The 23283-nt window shown below is 42.8% G+C and overlaps 1 protein-coding gene across 1 annotated transcript in view; it reads right to left on the reverse strand.

Moving 5' to 3' along the window:
- Positions 1-574: 574 nt before the first annotated feature.
- The window catches only part of LOC103677243 (zinc finger protein 501-like), a 25401-nt gene continuing 2692 nt past the window's right edge, over positions 575-23283 (reverse strand). Inside the window, exons 2-5 of the mRNA XM_008706496.2 lie at positions 7011-7091; positions 4533-4809; positions 3426-3552; positions 575-2770 (exon numbers count right to left, since the gene is read on the reverse strand). Of these exons, the coding sequence (XP_008704718.2) occupies positions 1488-2770; positions 3426-3552; positions 4533-4565 (1443 nt within the window). The 5' untranslated portion in view covers positions 4566-4809; positions 7011-7091 and the 3' untranslated portion in view covers positions 575-1487. The remainder of the gene's footprint in view (positions 2771-3425; positions 3553-4532; positions 4810-7010; positions 7092-23283) is intronic.

The raw sequence follows: 23283 nt of genomic DNA on the forward strand, positions 1-23283 counted from the left end.
CTTCTGTACCGATGCATGAACGGGAGGGGCCTGCCAATGACTGGCTGCCCGTGGGTTGGGGGGGCAGTGAGTGTGGTGTCGGGAGGTCCAGATCCGGGGCTGCTATGCAGCCCCAAGCATCTGGTGGTGTACGGGGTGAGGCTTTAATGGTGATGGGGGAAAACGAGTTGTGCGGAAGTCGGAAAGCACGTGGAAGGGTGTTTGAGACGAAGTGGTGCAGGAGTAAGGGCGAGCTCATCTAGGGCTTTTGGTGGGCTTTTGGTGGGCTTTTGGCGGGTGGAGGCCCCATGTGTGCCCTGCCGTGGTGCTTGCTGGTCCCCTAGAGGGTGTCCTGGGTGCTTGTGTCCCTGGGATTTACAGACGCGGCCCAGGGGTGGCTCTATGGCAGGCCCATGTTGGAATGTAGAGCAAGGCCTGTTTACATGAGCGAGTCCAGGGGCTCGCTTGGAAGCCATGGTGGTGTGTATGAGGACGTTGAGCAGAAAGGCAGATGCTTACCAGAAGACAAGATGCCAGGTTCTAACTTACTGTGGGTGAGGGAGGCTTAAAAAGGGCACAAGGAAAAGGAGTTCTACATATAGATTTATTACTGTCTGTGGTTTTTGTGTACCATCTTAGTGTGCAGCAGTTTTCCAGCGTATTTGTTAAACCTCCATTAAAGCTTTATTAAAAGATCAAGTGGAAGTCTGGGTCCGTCCCCACACTTTCTTTGTACACGAGTCCACCACCCCTCCCCATGCAGGGGGCGGGGAAGCCCTGCATATTAAGGAGAATTTCAACATCATTCTGGGTCAGCAACTGGTCTGAAAGCTACAGTGAGCTGAGCGTCCCAACAACAGGATTCTGTTATCCTATTGCCGTTTTGTCTTAAGCAGCTATATGTATGTCCTTGAAAAAGGAAGATTGACAACAGCCCTCAAGTCCCCTCAACGGGAGGATGGGAGGATGAACACGGTTGTGTTCTGCCCAATTCAGTCCTGCTTCTGACCCCAGAAAAGTGAAGCTACACTTGAAGGCACATGATTCCTCTGCGAGTCAGAGGACGGCTTCCCCCACAATAGTGCACGTTCATATGTGACTGACCACCCCACAGAAAGCCCACTTCCTGGAGCCCTTCAAGGTGGACCAGTAAAACATGCTGTGCTTGGAGGTCTCCCTTCCATTGTCAGAATCCTAATGAAGGGAACGGCGGTGTAATGCCCACCCCCAGTCATTCTTAATGGATCAACGCACAGCAAGTGAGATGCAGGGATGCTGCAAGCCTTCCCACAAAACTCCCAGTCTTGGGGACTCTCCCCCCAGTGTCGGGACGTTCAGAGGTGTGATGTTCCATACCGAAGAGCTGGTTCCATCCCAGTGAGTCCAGTCAGGAAGTGCTCAAGCAGGTTAGACCTGTAGATGAAGCTTCCTTTGCCTCTGCTGGGCTGTGCTGTTGGTACTATAGACCTAGAAAGAAACCTTTTCCCACAATTGTTGCAGTCCTGAGGTTATCTGGTATGAAGTTTTCGGTGTTGAATGATGTGGGAGCTTTGGCTGAAGGATTTCCCACACTCCCCGCACTCGTAAGGCTTTTCTCCTGTGTGGACTCTGCGGTGCTGGATGAGGTTGGACTTTTGGCTAAAGGATTTCTCACACTCATTGCACTTATACGGTCTGGCTCCGGTGTGAATTCTCTGGTGTTGATTGAGGGTGGACCTGTGGCTGAAAGATTTCCCACAGTCGCCGCACTCGTAAGGCCTTTCTCCGGTGTGAATGCGCAGGTGCTGCACAAGTTTGCATTTGTAGCTGAAGGATTTTGCACATTCGTTACATTTATAAGGCCTTGCTCCACTGTGGATTTTCTGGTGTTGAATGAGGTTGGAGCTTTGGCTGAAGGAATTCCCACACTCCCCACACTTGTAAGGCTTCTCTCTCGTGTGAACTCTCTGGTGTTTAATGAGGGTAGAGCTGTAGCTAAAGGCTTTCCCGCACTCGCCACATGCGTAAGGCCTCACTCTAGTGTGAATCTGCAGGTGCTGCACGAGTCTGAATTTGAAGCTGAAGGCTTTGCCACATTCGCCACATTTGTAAGGCCTCGTGCCAGTGTGAATTCGGTGGTGTTGAATGAGGTTGTAGCTTTGGCTAAAGGATTTCCCACACTCGTTGCACTCGTAAGACCTTGTTCCTGGGTAAGCTCTCGGGCAATTACTGAGGACGGAGCTTTGGTTGAAAGGTTTGTCACAGTTATCCCAGTCGTGATAACCTTCTCTGGGGTCAAGTTGCTGATCCTGGAAAAGTTTATATTCATAGCTGAATGATTTCTCATAGTTGCTGCACTTGTGAGGACTTTTTCTACCCTGAAAGGACTCCCCCTGTTCAAAGCTCCTGTGTGGTTTGGCCCCCTTGAGAGTGGCCTGATGCTGGAGCAGACTCAATATAGCCAGGAAGTCCTTCCCAATTTCCCCACAGGGGAAAGGCTTCCGTGACACATGCAATTTGTAGCTTGTCACAAACTCCATGTCCCATCTGAATGGCTTCTCATCGTCGTGCTTCTGGTGCTGGTGAAAATTGGCACCGAACCACCATTGTTTCCCACATGTCTCACAGGTGTAGGATTTGTGCCCAGGATGTGATCCTTGGTCCTCTGCCAGGTACAAAATGTCTCTCCCAAGCAAGACGCATTTCTCACAGGGCTGAACTTTCCACAGGGATGGTTCTGGGCTTGGAGTCCTTCCCAGGGACATCTGCTGCACAGAAACGGCCTCCTCATCCTCCATTCCGTACCAACAACCTAAAAGCACAGAAATGCTGGTGTGAAGTGCATGTCCTCATCAGAGGGGCATACTAAAGCATAAGTCTACTGGATCTGTTGTCAACTCGGGGGGCGAGGGGGGGGTGTGCGTGCAGCACAGGAAAAGCAGGGTCCCCTAATTCACTCCCCTGTAGCAGGGCTAGGAGTGCTGTATGGAAGTTCAAGGCCCAGTGACCAGATGCTATTCACAGACTACAGATGCATGACCTAATGTTGGGGAAAGGTTTGAGGTATGAAAGGTGGAAACAGGTAGGGTTGAAAAATGAAAAGCAGGTGTGGGCATCAACACCCTGATGGGCCATCCTGTGAAGGGCCCTGGACTCCTTTGAAAACCCCACGTGAATGAACTAGGACTAGCAATTCTACCCGTAAGCAAAAGTATAAATACTAGAAGCAGCCCCCACAGGAACATATCTTGTAAGAACAGCCCCTGGTACTCCAGGCAACTACCGGCCCCAGAAAAGAAGCTAGGAGGAGGGAAGGGTTCCTGGGTCTGGACAAGAGTGGCCAATGCTGATCCATCAACTGGATGCGGGTTTGCCAGTTAAGAGGGCAGTGGTTGAGCCCCAATCCAAGTGTGAGGAAAAGAGCAGAGTCAAGAGTGGGGTGGTGGCGTGGTGGGCGGCAGTCTTACCCAGTGAGATCACAAGTGCAAAGTTCTCCAGCATCACATCATGGTAGAGGCATCGCTGAGTCTCATCAAGGAGACCCCACTCCTCCCAGGAAAAGTATACAACCACGTCTTCAAAGGTCACACTACCCTGCCATGAGGGGGAGAGATGAAACCACAAACAGCCCTCCTCCAATGAAATCCCCCCCAATCTGTCCCCTACTCCTCCACCTCCCAGGCCACCCAACCTAGAGGAGATACCAAGCCCTGGTGCCAGTATCACTAGGTCCAACAGGCAGGTGGGTAGATAGAACCTTGAGTTCAGGACCACGCCTACCAGGCGCTGTCCCTGAAATCCTCCAGTGTATCCACCACGTACAACCAAACATAGCCTCAAGCACTGTTCCCTCAGTCCATAATACATCTGTATGGCATCGTGAGTGCTGGGCAAATCAGACCCCATTTCCCAGGCCTGCCTTTAGTCTTCTGTGTTGCAGGACACCCATCATATTGGATTAGAGCCTACATGAAAAACACTTCAATATTTAATATCCCTGTATCCAAATACTGGAAAATTAGTAACACCAGGCCTAGTAATTAGTAGCTGATCACCTCTGCCCTTACATTAAGCTCATCTACCAGGCTCCACGTAAGGTGGGCACAAATACGCAGCAGCCCCCATTGTTGCCTCATCCTGTTAGGTCTGCTGGCCGCATTGAGTGTTTCCTCCTGTTCTCTACCTTTCTCTTCCTTCTGTGGCCAACTCTAACCTTCCCACTCTTTTTTCTCTAGCTACAGAGCACTGGGTACGGTAAGATCCAGACCAGGAGAAGGAAAGAACACCTGCATTTCCCTGACTACTCAGTACTGTGCCCCATGACCATCAAAGGCCTCCACCCACAGAACCTCTAGTTTGAGACCTCTAGTTTGAGTTCATTCCAGGGTCCTAGACAACCCTCCCCCATTACAGGTAGGTTCCAAAAGTGCTTCATTAGGACATGTGTGGCTCAATGAGCTCCCATCTGCTCTGACCGTTCCTCAGCCTACAGCCAGCATGCCAGTGCTGAGACAGGGGCCTGGGCCGCAGGGGGTGCAAGCAGGCACTGGAGGGCCCAGGGGATAAGCATTTACCTGAGCTGGGTCCCTGGGCACAGCTGCCGCCATCGGACACGGTAGGAAGAACAGGAGCAGCCCAGTGCTGCGGGGACACCTCTCGTGCCTCCCCGGTCGTCGCCTCCGCCTGACCCTGCACTCTGGAACCTCGGAACAGGAAACAGACCCGAGAGCTGCCGAAACGACTGCCACGAGGACCCCGGAAGCCCCACCCTGATGTGATGGCACACACGGAAACGCCCGTCTCCTGGACCTTCATTGGCTCCACGCTGGCGTCACTGGGCGGTGCAGACCTCTGCAAAAAGGGTGCCACACATCAGATCGCATGAGTGTTGACTGACGCGGTTTCAGACTTTACGACAGCACACTGCGAGAGGCTAAAGGTTATTTCAGATGTCCCCAAATATCACAAATCCAAATTCCGTGCTCTTGTCCAACATCGGAAAGCCCTTGAGATTCTGGTATTTGGTCGGGCCAGTTTTATAGTCCCTTACAGGAGTAGGAGGGTGACTGCAATAGCCTCACAGCCAGAACAGACAACACATCCGAGAAAAATTAAAGTGATTCTAAAGCTTTCAAACCCACATTCTCAAGGCAGAGCTCTCTCCAGACTTCACAAATGCCAGGGTTGTTAAGAGATTAGGAGTTATAAAATGTAAAGCTTCAAACCAAATTCCATGTCAGGACTGAGAATAATGTGGAGGTAGTCTGAGTTACTGTATATGTTCTATATTTAGGGTGTTTAAATAGATGAAACTCTAGATCCATTAATGACAGTTTGAGCTACCTACTCTCTTGGTCATAGTGATTTGCTAATCTGCATGTGTATGAATGATATGGCGGGTGTGGGCGGGGAAATAAATGCATCCAGAATTTTTTTGGCTCTGAAATTAGAAAATACTCTAAAGCTCCTAACTCTGGTGGAACAATTAACAGGTTTGATAGTTCCAGGTAATGAAATGATTACACTTAGCGAGAAAGGTATGTTGAAAGCCGGGACAGCCCAACAGCTGGCCAAGTGTAGCCAAGTTGTGAACGCAAAAAACCACAAAAAGTCTGTGAAGGAAATTAAAGTGCTACTCCCGTGAACACACAAATGATAAGAAAGCAAAACCACCCTTACTACGGTTACAGACAAAGTTTTAATGTTCTGCACAAAGATCAAAGTGGCCGCAAAGGTCCTAACGGTCTCCAATTCCAGGAAGGCTGAGAGAGGTGAGGAATGGGCAGAAGACGAGCTGGAAGTTAGCAGAGGTTGGTTTCTGAACTTACAGGTAAGTACAAGGTGAAGCACCTAGTGCTGAATCTGGAAGATTAGTAAGAACATTCATGAAGGTGGCTATACTGGACCACAAATTCTCAAGGTAGACCCAACAACCTTCTAATAGAAGAGGACGTCAAGCTCATTTATCATTCTGAAAATCCTAGGACCCTTAATGACACTAAGTCCACTGTGCCTGAGGTATAAATGGAACAACAAAGCCTGGATTGACAGCACATCTGTTCATAATATGGTTTACTGAACATTTTGAGACCGAGTGCTCACGGAAATGGTACCGGGTCACCCAAGAGCCTGACGTTCCAGTCTTCCTGTTCATGAAAAATACAGATGTACAGCCCGAGAAGTAAAAACCCTCTGGAATTCCATTCTGGTGGCAGAGTCAAAGTATGGGAGTTTGTGATTTCAACCCTCATGGATGACTTTGTGGGGATTTAAGACTTCTGTGGAACAACTAATAGCAGATGTGGGGGAAGCTGCCAGAGAATTAAAAGTAGAGAGGATGTGACTGAATGGATGACCAGAGAAAGGGGTTGCTTGGGGTCTACTCTCAGTGAAGATGCTGGAAGAGTGTTGAAATGATAGTGGATAACTGGGAGCCAGGAACCACATCTATGCCTATAGTGTTGCTGGTGATGGGACCAAAATACGCCACTCTGGCCGAAGCCACATTAGGCAGAAAGGAGCCTTCCTGGAGCATCCATTATCTGACAAAACCAGAAACTTTGTAGACCAACCTTGAGCTTCCTCCCATTTTTACTCTCTCGTCCTGAGAGTGTGAAGGGAAAGAGGTCCCTACCCAAGAAATGTCATGTCCTCTTTTCTCTATCATAGCATAGTGTTAGATTAAAAATGCTATTTAGACAATGTAGACATTCATATTCACCACAGTCCACATGCATTGTCCCTTCACATGCAACATTTTTCATAAATATTTTGGGTATTATCAGCCTTCCTACAAGTGTTATTCAACTCTGAATGCAAAAGTCCCAGGAACTGGCATAGTTTGAGACTATATGTATTTTTTTACAGTGTTACTCAATACACTCTTCCATGTTCTGGTGGGAACTTCGAGCCCAACTCTATTTGGAATCAGAGCATCTTTGTCACTGCTAATGAAGGGATGTGGTCATAAGCCGAGAGCTTGGATTCACGATCAGGGTTAACCAAAAGGACAAAGTATTAGTGAAGGAGTAAGAAGAGTCAAACGTACTCACCAGGATCAGGATGGTGCCTATGGCTCTGGCTTCACAGGAAGAGAGTTACTGCTGAGAAGGCATTGAACCCTCTGCTTGTATCTGTAAAGAACAAAGATAATGGGAAGTCAAACCCAGACCATGAGGCTCAAGGGCATTACATGAATAACACAGAACAGCACAGCGGCTGTCAATTTTCTGTGCCTGCCTCCTAAGCTTCTCAATCTGTCTGCAAGAGCCCAGGGAAAATGTATACGTTTCCCCCAATACTTATGTTCCTCCTCAACAAAACTGGCACTCTCATAGGAATGTCTAAAGAAAAGGGTGAGGAATTTCCAAGGATCCCAGCTCTAGTCTAAGTGAGAAACACAATACTGAGATTTAAGTTACTTGAAACTACCTTACCAATTTTAGACAGCATGATTTGGCAAAGAAAGAATACTGGTGTCCATACACTGGGTCACTATCCTTATACCAGAAAATTTCTTCACATAACAAACTGTTTCAATTTAATAATAATCATTGCTGCATGCAAGTCTTTCATAATTACAAAGCTATTTCACGTAACTTGCCTTCTAATAACAAAGAGTAGCATCACAGAATCAAACTAGTATCTGTCAATTGGGAACTGAATAAATCCTCATGGAGCATCAGGATGCAGTGGATATGATCAATACATTTTCCCTACTACTGAGCCTTCAGGTCATAATCTAATGTAATGAGTATCAGAATGCCATCTGTAATTTGCTTTTTCCCCAACACTGGAAGGAAGGAAAATTATATGGAAAATCAGTCTGTGTGATTATATACTAGATTTTTTAAAACTCGCAAGAATGGTATCTAATTGACAGGGGAGGGGGGAAAGTGGGGTAAAGAGGACGAAAGATTCCTTTTGTATATTTCTGATGAGATATTTTGAAACAAAATTCCAAAAAAAAAAAAAAAACCCCCACATTATATTCACAAATCAATGGTCACAGCACCTTTACTCATTATATAGCACAATACTAGAAATAAACTTCAACAGATGAATAACTGAATAAATTCTTCAACATCCATACAATGGATAGACCTCAAGCATGGTAGGTTTAGTAGGAAAAAAAATTCATAAAACTACAGAGATGGAGAATGGATTAGTGCTTTTCAGAGGACAGGGAGGGGGTGGGGTGTAAGTTGGTGTGAATACCAACAGCATGAGGAAGTTTTTGCAGTCACAAACCAGTTCTGTATCTTGACTGCACTGGTGGTGATGTGTATCTCTATGTAGGGGGAAGATTTTATAACAGTATATACATGTGCAAGATACAAATGGTGAAAACTGAATAAAATCTATAGCTACCTAAGATGTCATCATTTGGGGGGCGCCTGGGTGGCACAGCGGTTAAGCGTCTGCCTTCGGCTCAGGGCATGATCCCGGCGTTCCGGGATCGAGCCCCACATCAGGCTCCTCCACTGTGAGCCTGCTTCTTCCTCTCCCATTCCCCCTGCTTGTGTTCCCTCTCTCGCTGGCTGTCTCTATCTTTGTCAAATAAATAAATAAAATCTTTAAAAAAAAAAAAAAAGATGTCATCATTTGGGGAGGCTGGGTGAAGGGAACATGGGACTTTTTATTTATACAACTTCCTGTGAATCTATACTTACTTTAAAAAGATAAAAATAAAAACTACGTAACTGTGTATCAAAGCTCAGGCCTTAACCAAATTAGAAGAAGTTGAAGATTTTTAATTTCATTTGAGCGAAAGAGGGCACGAGTCAGGGGGGAAGGGCAGAGCAAGAGGAAGAAGCAAACTCCCTACAGCACAGGGAGCCCAATGTGGGGCTCGATCCCAGGACCTGAAGATCATGACCTAAGCTGAAGGTAGACACTTAACCATCTGGGTCACCCAGGCGCCCCAAGAGAAGTTAATTTTAAATTCAATAATATAACTCATATTAACCACCGAATGATAGAAAACCTTTCACTAACAATGTTGTGAAAAACAACTGGGTGGGTCAGCTGAGTGTCCCCAACTCTTGATGTCGGGGGGGGGGGCAAGAGATTGGGCTTAAGATTCTCACTAAACAAAAACAAAAAAACCCAGTTTTCCTAATGTATACATCAACTTAGAGCTGTGCATTCCTTTATCAGCATACCTTTATACAGCTATTGTCCCCAAATATCATTTTTAACCTAAAGAAAATAGGGGTTCTGGAGGAATGGGTGAAGGGGAGGGGGAGGTACAGGCTTCCAGTTATAGAATGAATAAGTCATGGAGGGATGAAAGGTACAGCACAGGGGAACAGTCAATGTTGGGGTGCCTGGGTGGCTTACTCAGTTAAGTGCCTGACTCTTGATTTTGGCTCAAGTCATGATCTTAAGGCACTGAGATCGAGCCCACAGGGCTCTGCACTCATCGGGGAGTTTGCGTGAGATTCTTCCCCCCGCCCCATCCTCCCTAAAACAAATCTTTAAAAAAAAAGAAACAGTCAACAGTACTGCAGTAATGTACGGTGACAGGTGGTAGCTGCACTTATTATAACGGTGAGCACTGCATAATGTATAGAATTGTTGAATCAGCAGAAATATAACATTGTACTAATACACCACTGTATGTTAATTAGGAATGCATGCATGAAATACGACATTTAGGTTTTTAGACTGCCTCAGCAAGTGGAAAGATGGAGCTGGCATCAACTGAAATTGGGAAGGCCGGGGCCAGGGAAGGACTGGAAAGAAGCACACAAGAAATTTCTGAACACGCGGGGGTCTGTGATAGAGATACAGATTTTGGAAGTTTTGTAGTATTTATGGTGTGTGCCATAAATAGTCATGACACCGCATGAGATCATAAATGAGTGTGCAGTTTGAGAATTCAGAAATGACTAATGGGCATTCTTACAGTAAAGGGATGGGAAAGATTCAGGAGAAGCTTCTGAGAGGAACTTTAAACAAAATCTTAGAAGTCACCACTGGATTTAGAAGTTGGCTAATAACCCAAACATAAATGAGTGGAGAGCCACACAGGAGTTGAGGAATTGAGTGAGAGGGGAAACAAATGCTCCTCGAGAATTTATCTTAAAAGTTCAGTTGTAAAAGTGAGAGAGACAAATGGCAGAATAGGAAATATACTGGATCACTAAGGAGGGAAAAGTATTTTTAAAAGGATAATAGTGTTTATACTGTTACTTTAAAAAGAGACTGAAAAAGCACAGTAACAGGTTACTGTCATGAGATCTGATAAAGAACCAGTCCCCAGAGAAGTTAAGACATGGGGCACATGGTCCTTAGCTGGCATTAGTAAATGACCCTAAATCAGAGGGAAGGAGTCGGTTCTATTTTGATACGAGCAGGTCCATAATAAGACTTAAACCAACTGGGACCCCTGGGTCGCTCAGTTATGTATCTGACTTTGGCTCAGGTCATGATCACAGGGTCCTGGGATCGAGCCCCTGTGTTGGGCTCCCTGCTCGGCGGGAGGCCTGCTTCTCCCTCTCCCACTCCCCCCTGCTGGTGTTCCCTCTCTCGGTGCCTCTCTGTCAAATAAAGTCTTAAACAATTTAAAAAAAAAAGAAACAGAAGTGGGAATTACGATGCCTGCTGCAAGCCGCAAACAGATCACAACACGCCATGGAGATGACACTGTGCCTGTCTAAAACTGGTGTGGTTTACGCACAAAGAAAAAGGAAAGATTTCCAAAAGCTTTTAGCATTGTAGAGGTCAGATCAGAGATTATATATTTGGGGAAATTACTTCTGTTTCACAAATGTATTCTCCTTAAAACCAAACAGGACTACTCTGACGCTGCCTAAGCAAAGTTCAGATCTCTCTGCCTGAGTTTCTTTGTTCTCAGCCACATGAAATGCTTGCCGCCAAGTCCTTTCATGACAGCCCTACTTAAAACAACGATAGCCACTCTTTTTGGTGTTTATGTTTTAACTTTCCAGAATACCATATGCTTCAAAATGCACTCGAATGTATCAGTTCTACATGTTTTGACAGCATAATCACAAATTCATCACTAAAATAATACACAGAACAGTCCCATCTCTCCATTAAGTCCTCCTACCCCTTTGTAGAAAGTTGTTCTCCTTATCTCAGCCTTATGAAACCCTACAATGTGATGTCTGAACCTCGAGTTTTAGGCACATAACTTCTCCAGTGTGTCTGATAAGGGGAATCAAATAGCATACAGCCCTTCCACAGAAAACAGTGCATTTGTTTTGGGTTTGGTTGTGTTTTGTTTTTTTTTTTAAGATTTCATTTATTTATTTGAGAGACAGTGCACTTGAGCTGGGGAGGAGCAGAGGGAGAGGGACAAGCAGACTCTGCATTGAGCACAGAGCCCAACGTGGAGTTCGATTCCACAACCCCGAGATCAGGACTGAGCCAAAAATCAAGTCAGATGCTTAAACGACTGAGCCACCAGGCGCCCCACAGAACAATGCATTTCTGATTCACCCTTGTTTTTGTGGGTATCGGTAGCTCATTCTCTATAATGCCAAGTAGGATTCCATTGTGTGGACGTACCATGGTTTGTTTATCGATTCCCCAACTGAGGGACATTTGAATCATTTCCATTTCCAGATATTATGAATATAGCCACAATAACATTTGCCTACAACTTTTTGTTGTAAACTTAGGTTTCTGAGTTGTATGTGTAAACATGTCTAATTAATTAAAAAAAAAAAAAAACTGCAAAAAATCGTTCTTCAAAGCAGATGTACCACTTTGCATTGCCAACAGCAAATATCTGAGAATTCCAATTCCTCCATCTCCACTTCCAATTTTAGATCACAGAAAGCTATCCCTACACAATGCTAATGTGATTCCTCATGTATGTTCACACGTGCATGTAGCAAGTGTGTTTGCTAATGCAAGCAGCTGTATGTATGCATGTGTTTGTGTATTTGTGGGTGGGAAGGGAAAGGGACAGGGAGGGTATTGGTGGGTATTCCTAAAAGTGATGAAACTGAGTATCATAAAAGATTTGGTTATTCTGACTCAAAGCAGCACATCTGCATAACCGCATCAAGGCCCCAGAATGTTTTCCAGTCATTCACAAGGTTCTCTTAATAGCCTGAAGCTAACTGGACACTTACCTGTATACCAGTATTGTGTGCACGTTCAGATCTTATCCTACTTTATCCTACCAGCAGTCAGCTAACTGATAAATTCCTGCTTCTTTTTATCCTTCTTTATTATAGAGAATAACCAGGGTTCTTAAAGTAGCAAAACATGCTCATGGTGCTTTCTAGTATACCTAGAGCTCCCTGATGGAGCATAGGATACCCAGTTTAATGTGAGTTTCAGATGAATAATGAATAATTTCACAAGGTATACTGCATGGGACAGACAGTAATTTATATATATGTGTGTGTGTGTGTGTATGTATTTTATCTGAAATTCACATTTAACTGAGTGCCCTGTATTTTTATTTTCTAAATCTGGCAACTGTAAGTATTCTGGTAATGCACTATTTCAACTGGATATAATTCTAACATGTGAAACTGGCCTTTATAGTTTCTTATTACTGTTTAAACAATACAAATTTATCCTACTACAGTTCTGGAAGTCAGAAGTCCAAAATGGGTCTCCCTGGTGTCAGCAAAGCTGACTTCCTTTCCGGAGGCTCTAGGAAAGAATTCATTCTTTTGCCTCATTCTTTAGAGGCCACCCACAGACCTGGGCTCATGGCCCCTTTCCGTCTCAAAGCCAGCAATGGCCAGCTGAGTTGTTCTCACCCTGCATCACTAGGACACTTTCCATTTTCTGCCAATCATTTCCCCATCCAAGAACCCGTATGATTACACTGGGCAGACTCAGGCAATCCAACATCATCTCTCCACTTCTAGGTCAGTTGATTAGCACTCTTTACCTACTACTACTTTAACTCTCCTTTGCTGTATAACCCGATCATTGAGGCAAGGACATGTAAATGGGACATTATTCTACCTTTCCCATTGGTTTAGAAACTACTGCAACTCCCAAAGGCCAGCACACACTTTCCCTCTCATTAGAAACAACACTGGGTCATATGGATTTAGGAATATCTATTGCTGGATCCTCCTTAGGCCCTCATAGTATGACAGTGACTCCAACAACTCCATCTTTTTAGGGGGTTTCTGCATTATCCTTAACTGCACATTGATACCATTGGGCAGAGCAAGAGAAAAAAGAAACCGTTTCCCCTCTTCTTCAGCATTCTGTGCTGGTAGCTTCAATTTCTCCCCCTTGCTGCTTTCATTCCAACCGTTCTCCTCAGATACTTTATCTTGCTGGAAGTAAATATATTTTTTATCTGTATCTTCATAGTTTTATTAAACTATAATAACTGAACACATTTAAAGTGTACAATGTGGTGAGTTTTAACACAGATATATACCACTGAAACCATCACCACAATCAAGATAGGAAACATATTCATCGCCATCCAAAATTTTCTCATAACCCTTCCTATTACATCCCTCACTCACTCAGCCACGATTCTCAGGAAACCACTGATCTGCTTCTAGGATAATGGATTAGTTTGCATTTTCAAGAATCTTAAATAAATGGAACGATCTGTATGTTCAGTTCATCTAAATTCTTCCACTCAGCATATTTAGAGACTCATCCATGTTGTTGCAAATATCCATATTCCATTTCTATTACGCAGTCGATATGTGCCCCCCAAATTCATATGTTGAACCCCTAACCCCAATGTAATGGATTTAGAAGGTAGGGTATGGGGAGGTAATTATGTTAGATAAGGTCATCTGGCTGGGACTCTCATGATGAAGTTAGTGCCTTTATAAGAAATACGAGACAAAGCAGGGGAAGATGGCAGAGTAGGAAGAGGCTAGCTCACCACCCACAGATGCACCAGGGCAACAACTACAAATAACACAATTCATTCTGACAATGACCTTAAGACTAGAATACTTATTCCACAGCTGAAGACAAAAAGCCAAATGGAGTAGGGTGGGAAGGGTTAGAGATGTGATGCAGAACCAAACACCTAACATAGCAAGCCACAAGTAGGAGGGAGATCACAGGCACAGAAGTCCTCCCTAAGGAGAAAGGGGCCCAATCCCCACACTGCACCCCTGGCCCTGGGGACCTGCAGGCAGATGAGCCCAATAAAGTCTGACTTTGAAAAAGAGCAGAGCTTAACTCAGAGATCTGAAAATCAGCAGGGCTTAACTATGGTAATGGGAGAGCCAGAAGGCTATAGGAAACTGAGATTCTGTTCTTAAAGGGCCAGCATACTATAACACTCCGTCAGAAACTTGGCACAAAAGGCAGCAGTTTGAAAACCATCTAGGTCACAGGTGAAGATTTATTAACAAATTTTAGAGCATGTGCCAGAGGAGCAAGGATCTGTGGAAGCCTTCTCAAGGAAAGCAAGTGCTGGCAGAGACCATTCTCGCTCTCCTTCAGCCCAGATGGCTGGGAGCCAGTTCTGACCCTCTCCCTCTCCCTTGCTAGCACTCCTCCCCCCACCCTAGCACTCCCTTGCAAACCCGCCCCACCTAAGCTACCCATCCCCAGAAGATACCCCTCCAAAGCAGTGCATGGGCAGCCCCAGCTGGGACAGGTACCTCTCCAAAAAGACTCCTGCCCCCGGGAGGAGGGAACCGCCCCACCCACCAGCCTACCAGCAGCGGCTACAGCTTGGTCTCTCAGCCAGCCACAGCAGGGACCAGCCCGGTCCACTAGTGTGCTTGCAGTAGTCACCGCCAGTCACTGCAGACAGATGGGCTGAGGGCCGGCCCACCCACCAGCATGCCCACCGTAGTCCCTGACCAGTTACAAAAGAGCTCAAAAAGCACAGGGGACACACCCTACAGTGACTGGTTCTGGTGACTGGGGGGACTGGACTACTGGGACCCACAGGCTGCCTTCTACATAAAAGGTCACTACTTTCAAGACCAGGACCTGCAGCTGACCTAATACATACCAACAAACAAGGAGTCAGACAAAATGTGGAGAGAGGAGTATGTTTCAAATGAAACAAGACAAAACCTCAGAAAAAAAGAACTAAATGAAACAATCTACCTGATAAAAAAGTTCAAAGTAGGGGCACCTGGGTGGCACAGCGGTTAAGCATCTGCCTTCGGCTCAGGGCATGATCCCAGCGTTATGGGATCGAGCCCCACATCGGGCTCCTCTGCTATGAGCCTGCTTCTTCCTCTCCCACTCCCCCTGCTTGTGTTCCCTCTCTCGCTGGCTGTCTCTCTCTCTGTCAAATAAATAAATAAATAAATAAATAAAAATTAAAAAAAAAAAGTTCAAAGTAATGGTCCTAAAGATGCTCACTGGTCTTGACAGAAAAGTGGATGAGTTCAGTGAGAACTTCAATAACGAAATACAAAATACAGGGGCGCCTGGGTGGCTCAGTCAGTTAAGTGTCTGCCTTCATCTCAGGTCATGATCCCAGGGTCCTGGGATTGAGTCCCACACTGGGCTCCTTGCTCAGCAGGGAGCCTGCTTCTCCCTCTGCCTGTACTCTGTCTCTGACAAACGAATAAATAAAATCTTAAAAGAAAAAAATAAGAAGAAAAAAAGAGATACAAAATATTTAAAAAGAACCAGAGATGAACACAATAACTGAAATGAAAACTACACTGGAGGGAATCAATAGATTAGAGGATGCAGCAGAATGGATCAGTGATCTGGAAGATATGGCAGTGGAAAGCACCCAAGTCAAACAACAAAAAGAAAGAAGTAATTTTTTAAACTGGGGTAAGTTAAGGGGCCTCTAGGACAACATTCACATTACAGGAGTCTCGGAAGGAGAAGAGAGAAGGAACAGTGCTGAAAATTTTCTTAACCTGGGAACAGGAAGCTAACATCCAACCCCAGAAAGCACAGAGAGCCCCAAACAAGACGAACCCAAGTAGGTCCACACCAAGACACAAAATAATGAAAATAGACAAAAACCCAAATCAAGAGATGATCTTAAAAGCAGAAAAAGAAAAGCTAATAGTTACACACAAGGGAGACTCCATAAGGCTATTAGCAGAATTTTCAGCAGAAATATTTCTGGCCAGAAGGGAGTGTCATGATATATTCAAAGTACTGAAAGGAAAAAAATCCTACAACCAAGAATCCTTCGCCCAGCAAGATTATTATTCAGAATTGAAGGAGAAATATACATTTCCCAGACAAACACAAGTTAAAGTTCATCACCACTAAACTGGCTTTACAAGTCATGTTAAAGGGATTTCTTTCAGCAGAAAAGACAAAACCATAACTAGAAGAAAGTTATGAGAGGAAAAAAGTTCCACTAGTAAATATAAATATATAATAAAGGTAGTGGATCAATGACTTATAAAGCTAGTACAGAGGCTAAATAGCAAAAGTAGTAAAATCGATTTTACCTACAAAAATTAATTAAGCAACACACACAAAGAAGATATAAAATATGACATCCTATACACAAAACATGATGGGGGAAGTAATAAATGTAGTACTTTTAGAATGTGTGTGAATTTAAATGACCATCAACTTAAAATAGGCTACTAAATACTTGGGATGTGATATATGAACCTCATGGTAACCACAAACCAGAAACCTGTAGTACTAAAGAAAGTCATTGAATCACAAGAGCACAAAAGAAAGGAACAGAGAAAAACTACCAGAGAGAGAGGGGGGGGGGGGAACAGAAAAAAAAAAAACAACAACAAAATGCAATAAGTACATACCTACCAATAATTACTTTAAATGTAAAAGACTAAGTGCTCCAATCAAAAGATACAGGGTGACTGAATGGATTATAAAACAAAAACAAACACACGACCCATCTATATGCTGCCTACAAAAGACTCACTTCTAGACCCAAAGACACATACAGACTGAAAGTGAAGGAATGGGAAAACATAGTCCATGCAAATGGAAATGAAAAACAAGCTAGGGTAGGAATACTTATAGTAAAGTGGAGTTTAAAACATGGATTGTAATAAAGACAAAGAAAAGCACTGCATAATTATAAAGAAATCAATCCAACAAGAGGATTTAACAATTGTAAATATCTATACAACCAACACAGGAACACCTAAGAATATAAAGCAAACCTGAGCAGACATAAAGGGAGAAACTAACAGAATACAATAATAGGAGGGGGCTTCAACACTCCACTTACATCAACGGATAGATCATCTACACAGAAAATCAGTAAGAAACAGTGGCTTTAATCAATACAACAGACCACACAGACTTAACAAGACATATACAGAACAGTCCATCCCCAAACAAGAATACGCATTCTTTCAAATGCACATGGAACATTCTCCCAAGACAGATCACATATTAGGCCACAAAACAAACCTCAATAAATTTAAAGACTGAAATCATATCAAGTATCTTTTCCAATCACAACAGTATGAAACTAGAAATCAATTACAAGGGAAAAAATGGAAAAACACAAACACATGGAGGCAAAACATGCTACTAAACAGTAAGTCAAAGAAATCAAAGAGGAAACTGAAAAACAGCTGGAGACAAATGAAAACAAATGTAAGACTTCAAAATCTTTGAGATGAAGCAAAAGCAGTTCTCAGAAGGAAGTTTAGACCAATACACACCTACCTCAAGAAACAAGAAAAATCTCAATCTAACCTTATACCTAAAGTAGCTAGAAAAAGAACAAACAAGATCCAAAGTTAGTAGAATGAAAAAAATAATAAAGATGAGAGTGAAAATTAATGAAAAAGAGACTAAAAAACAATAAAAAGATCAAGGAAACTAAGAGCTGGTTCTTCGAAAAGATAAAATAGATAACTTTAGACAGACTCACCAAGGCAAAAAGAGGACTCAAGTAAAATCAGAAATGAAAGAGAAATTACAACTGACACCACAAAAATATAAAGGATTAATTATATGCCAACTAATTGGACAACCTAGAAGAAACAGATAAATTCTTAGAAAAATACAACCTTCTAAGACTGGATCACAAAGAAATAGAAAATTTGTACAGACCTTTCACTAGTCACAAAATTAAATCAGTAATCAAAAAACTCCCAACAGGGGCGCCTGGGTTGCTCAGTCAGTTAAGTGTCCAACTCTTGATTTTGGGTCAGGTCACGATCTTAAGGTCATGAGATTGAGCCTCACACTGGGCTCTGAGCTGGGCCTGGAGCCTGCTCTCCCTCTGTCCCTCTCTCCTCCACTCCCCTCCTCCAAACAACCCACAACTCCCAACAAACAAAAGTCCAGGATCCCATGACTTCACAGGTGAATCTTACCACATATTTAAAGAAGTGTTAGCACCTATCCTTCTCAAACTACTACAAAAAAATAGAAAACGAATGTGTCCAAATTCATTCCTCAAAGTTAGCATTACCCTGATACCAAAACCAGATGAAGGGGCGCCTGGGTGGCTCAGTGGGTTAAGCGTCTGCCTTCGGCTCAGGTCATGATCCCAGGGTCCTGGGATCGAGCCCCACATGGGGCTCCCTACTCAGCAGGGACCATGCTTCTCTCTCTCCTCCCCGCTTGTGCTCTTGCTCTCTCTCTCTCTCTCAAATAAATAAGGTCTTAAAAAAAAAAAAAAAAAAAAGACTGACCAAAACCAGATGAGGACATGGCAAAAAAAGAAAATTAAAGACCAATATCCCTAATGAACACAGATAAAAAGTCTTCAACAAATTACCAAACTAAATTCAACATATATTAAAAAAGATCATTCACCACAATCAAGTGGGATTTATTTCAGGTATGTAAGGATGGTTCAGTACCTGCAAATCAATCAACATAACAACATATTAACAAAACGAATGATAAAAATCATACAAACATCTCAGTAGATGCAAAAACAGCATCTGACAAAATTTAACATCTGATCGTAATACAAACTCTCAACACAGTGGGTTCAGAGGGAAAAAATACCTCAACATAATAAAGGCCATATACGAAAAAATCACAGCTAACATCGTACTCATGGGTAAAAAGCTGAAAGCTTTTCCTCTAAGATCAAGACAAGGATGCCCACTCTCACCACCTTAATTCAACATAGTACTGCAAATCCTAGCCACAGCATTCAGACAAGAAAAAGAACTAAAAGGCATCCAAGTTGGAATAAAAAAAGTAAAACTGACACTATTTGTAGATGACATGATACTATATAGAAAACCCTACAGATCCCGATAAACGAATTCAGTAAAGTTGCAGGATACAAAATTACTATACAGAAATCTGTTGTTTCCCCTCCCTCTGCCCCTCCAGCTCATGCTCTCTCTCTCTCTCTAAAATAGATGAATCTTAAAAAGGAGAGAGATTTGTCATGTTTCTATACACCAATAACAACCCAGCAGAAAGAGGAAATAGGTTAAAAAAATCATATAAATAAATGAGAAATTGGGAAAACAATTCCATTTATGACTGTATCAAAAGGAATAAAGTACCTAGTAATAAATTTAGGCAAGGAGGTGAAAGATTCGTATTCTGAAAACTATAAGACACTGATGAAAGAATCTGAAGACAATACAAATAAATGGAAAGATACACCATACACCATGTTCATGGAATGGAAGAATTAATATTGTTAAGCTGTCCATACTACCCAAAGCAATCTACAGATTCAATACAACCCCTGTCAAAATATCAATAGTATTCTTCACAGAAGTAGAGCAAAGAATCCTAAAACTTTCATGGAACCACAAAAGACCACAAATAGCCAAAGCAAGCTTGAGAAAGAACACTGGAAGTATCACAACCAGATTTCAAACTATACTACAAAGCCATAGTAGTCAAAACAGTATGGTACTGGCACAAAAATAGACACACAGCTCAATGGAACAGAACAAAGCCCAGAAATAAACCCATGCTTATATGGTCAATTAATCTATGACAAAGGAGGCAAGAATATACAATGGGGAAAGCCTGTCTCTTCAATAAATGGTGTTGGGGAAACTGGACATCTATATACAAAAGAATGAAACTGGACCACTTTCTTACACCATACACAAAAATAAGCTCAAAATGGATTAACGACCTAGATTTAAGTCCTGAAACCATATAACTAAAAGAAGACATATGCAGTAATTTCTTTGACATCAGACTTCGCAACATTTTTCTAGATTTATCTCCTCAGAAAAGGGAAATAACAAAAATGAACAATTGGGACTATATCAAACTGAAAAACTTGTACATAGCAAAGCAAACCATCAACAAAATGAAGAGACAACCTACTGAATTAGAAAAGATATTTGCTAACGATATATCCAATAAGGGGTTAATATCCAAAATATATAAAGAACTCACACACCTCAACACCAAAAAACCCCAAACAATCCAATTAAAACTGGCAGAAGACCTGAACGCACATTTTTCCAAAGAAACATACCGATGGCCAGCAGATATAAAAAGATGCTCAACATCACTAATCAGGGAAATGCAAATCAAATCCACAATGAGTTATCACCTCATACCAGTCAAAATGGCTAGTATCAAAAACAACTCTTGTGCATTTTGTGTGTGTTTGGGGAGAGGGGATGTAAAGTGGCACAGCCACCCTGGAAAACAGTATGGAGGATCCTCAGAAAACTAAAAATAGAAATATATACGCTCCAGTGATTTCAATTCTGGGTATCTGCCTGAAGAAAATGAAAACACTAATTCAAAAAGATAGACGCATCCCTGCTTACAGCAGCATTATTTGCAATAGGTAAAATATGGACACAACCTAAGTGTCCATTGACAGATAAATGAATAAAGATGTGGGGTGTGTGTGTGTGTGTGTGTGTATGCATGCAAAGGAATATTAACTCGCCATTAAAAAAAAATTGAAACCATGGGGTGCCTGGCTGGCTCAGCTGGTAGAGCATGCAACTCACTCTCCAGATCATGAGTTCAAGTCCCACATTGGGCATGGAGATTATTTAAAAAAAAGGGGGGGGGGGCAAGACATCTTGCCATTCACAATAACATGGATGGACCTAAGGGCTACGTAAGATAAGTCAGAAAAAGACAAATACCATATGATTTCAGCTTTGTGTGCAATCTAGAAAACAAAACAATCAAACAACAGCAATAACAAAAGCAGACTTATAAATACAGAGAACAAACTGGTGGTTGCCAAATGGAAGGAGTGAGGGGAGATGGGCAAAATAGGTGAGGGAGATTAAGAGGTACAAAATTCCAGCTCTAAAACAAGTCACAAGGTTGAGAAGCACAACACAGAGAATCACTGATAATATTGTAATAACTTTGTTTAGTGACAGACAGTAAAGTACACTTATGATAAGCATTTTGTAATGTGTGTGTGTTTATATATATATATATAAATATTTTATTTATTTGAGAGAAAGAGAGAAAGCATGAGCAGCGGGAAGGGCAGAGGGAGAAGCAGACCCCCTGCAGAGCAGGGAGCCCGACACACTGCTCAACCCCAGGACCTTGACATCATGACCTGAGCGGAGGCAGACACTTAACCGACTAAGCCACCCAGGTGCCCCTTTTGTAATGTATATAATAGTCAAATCATTACATTGTGCACCTGAAACTACGTCTTTCCACTATGTGAAGACACAAGAAAGCCACCTGCAAACCAAGAAGAGTCCTCACCAGGAACCAAAGCGGTAAGCACCCTGATCTGGACTTTCTTGCCAGCCTTAGAACCATGAACAATAAATTCCTATTCTTCAAGTCACTCAGTCTATGGTTTTTTGTTTGTTTGTTTGTTTGTTTGTTTGTTTGCTTTTTACAGCAAGGACAATTCCTATTTATTCCTGAGTGGTATTTCATTATGTGGAGGTACTATGATTTGTTTATTCATTCAACTATTTTTGATGGACTTTGGGTTTTCCCCCCTTTTACCATTAAAAATAAAACTGCTTTAAACATTTGTTCGCGAGTCTTTGCATAAACATATGCTTTTATTTCCGTTGCATAAATACCTAGGAATGGGATGGCTGGGTTGGATAAAAGCTGCATATTTAATTTTAAAGAACCTGCCACATTGCTTTCCAAAGTGCTTGTACAATTTCCATTCCAACCATCAGTGCATGAGAGTTCCATCTGCTCTCCATGCTTGACAACATGTAGAGTTTTTTATTTTATGCTATGGTCAGAGTTTTCTATTTTAATAATTTAAAAAGTGCACAGTGGTTAAGTCATTAAGAGTTTAATTTTTCATTTTTCTAATGACTCTTCCTGGCATCTTATGTAATTTTTTGCCATAATTTCCTTTGGAAATATCTGTTCACATTTTTTTGTCTGTTTCATTTTAAAAATTGTTCATAACTATTGAATTATAAATGTTCTTTATGTATTTTAGATACTTGTCCTCTGTTGGATAATGCATATTATTGGTTGCCCTGCTGGTATCCCATAGTCCCTTAAGAGTGACTCCTCTGACTTGACAATTTCAAATGACCTGTCTTCAAGTTTATAGATTCTTTATTCTACCTGATCAAGTCTGCTACTGAACCCCTCTAGTAAATTTTCCAGTTTAACTGTTGTATTGTTCAGCTCTGGAATTTCTGGTTGGTTCTCTTTTAAAGTTTCCATCTCTGTTAATATTCTCACACTGTCTATGAATTGTTTTCTGATATTGTTGTCTGTGTTCTCTTAAGTCACTGAGCATCTTTAGCACAGTTGTTTTAAATTTTTGTCAAGTAATTCAGAGGCCTACATTTTTATAGGGCCAGTTTCCAGACAATTTGTTTTGTTCTTTTGATTGGGCCTTGTTTCCTTATTTCTTTGTATGCTCTGCAATCTTTTGTCAAGATTTGGGCATTTGAAAAAACAACCAACACTTTCAGTCATTAAGAACTGCGCCTATGCAGGGGAAGACCTTCCCTAATCTCCCCAGCTTAGAGGTTCTAGGGTCACTCAAATCTCTTCTGGGAATGAATATTCCCTGTGCTTGTGTGTGTTAACGACAGCATATATGATTGCCTTTAAATATCTGTTTTCTGGAGAGGCTCTCCCTTGCTTTTTTTTTTTTTTTTTTAAGATTTTATTTATTTATTTATTTATTCGACAGAGATCGAGACAGCCAGCGAGAGAGGGAACACAAGCAGGGGGAGTGGGAGAGGAAGAAGCAGGCTCACAGCGGAGGAGCCTGATGTGGGGCTCGATCCCATAACGCTGGGATCATGCCCTGAGCCTAAGGCAGAGGCTTAACCGCTGTGCCACCCAGGCGCCCCTCCCTTGCTTCTTTTTAAAGGCCACAGCCACTTCCTGCCCCACAGGAAGGCACAGGCATCTCTCTGGCCTCCCCATGTTACCTACTGCATGGTATCCAGGGAGGTTTTTGTAAATCCAGTCAAGACCCAATTGATCCTCTGATGATCCTCACTGTCAGAGGCAGCTCTGAAGCCTGCTATGTAG

This window comes from Ursus maritimus, unplaced genomic scaffold (assembly GCF_017311325.1).
Source record: "Ursus maritimus isolate PB19 unplaced genomic scaffold, ASM1731132v1 scaffold_19, whole genome shotgun sequence".
NCBI lineage: Eukaryota > Metazoa > Chordata > Mammalia > Carnivora > Ursidae > Ursus > Ursus maritimus.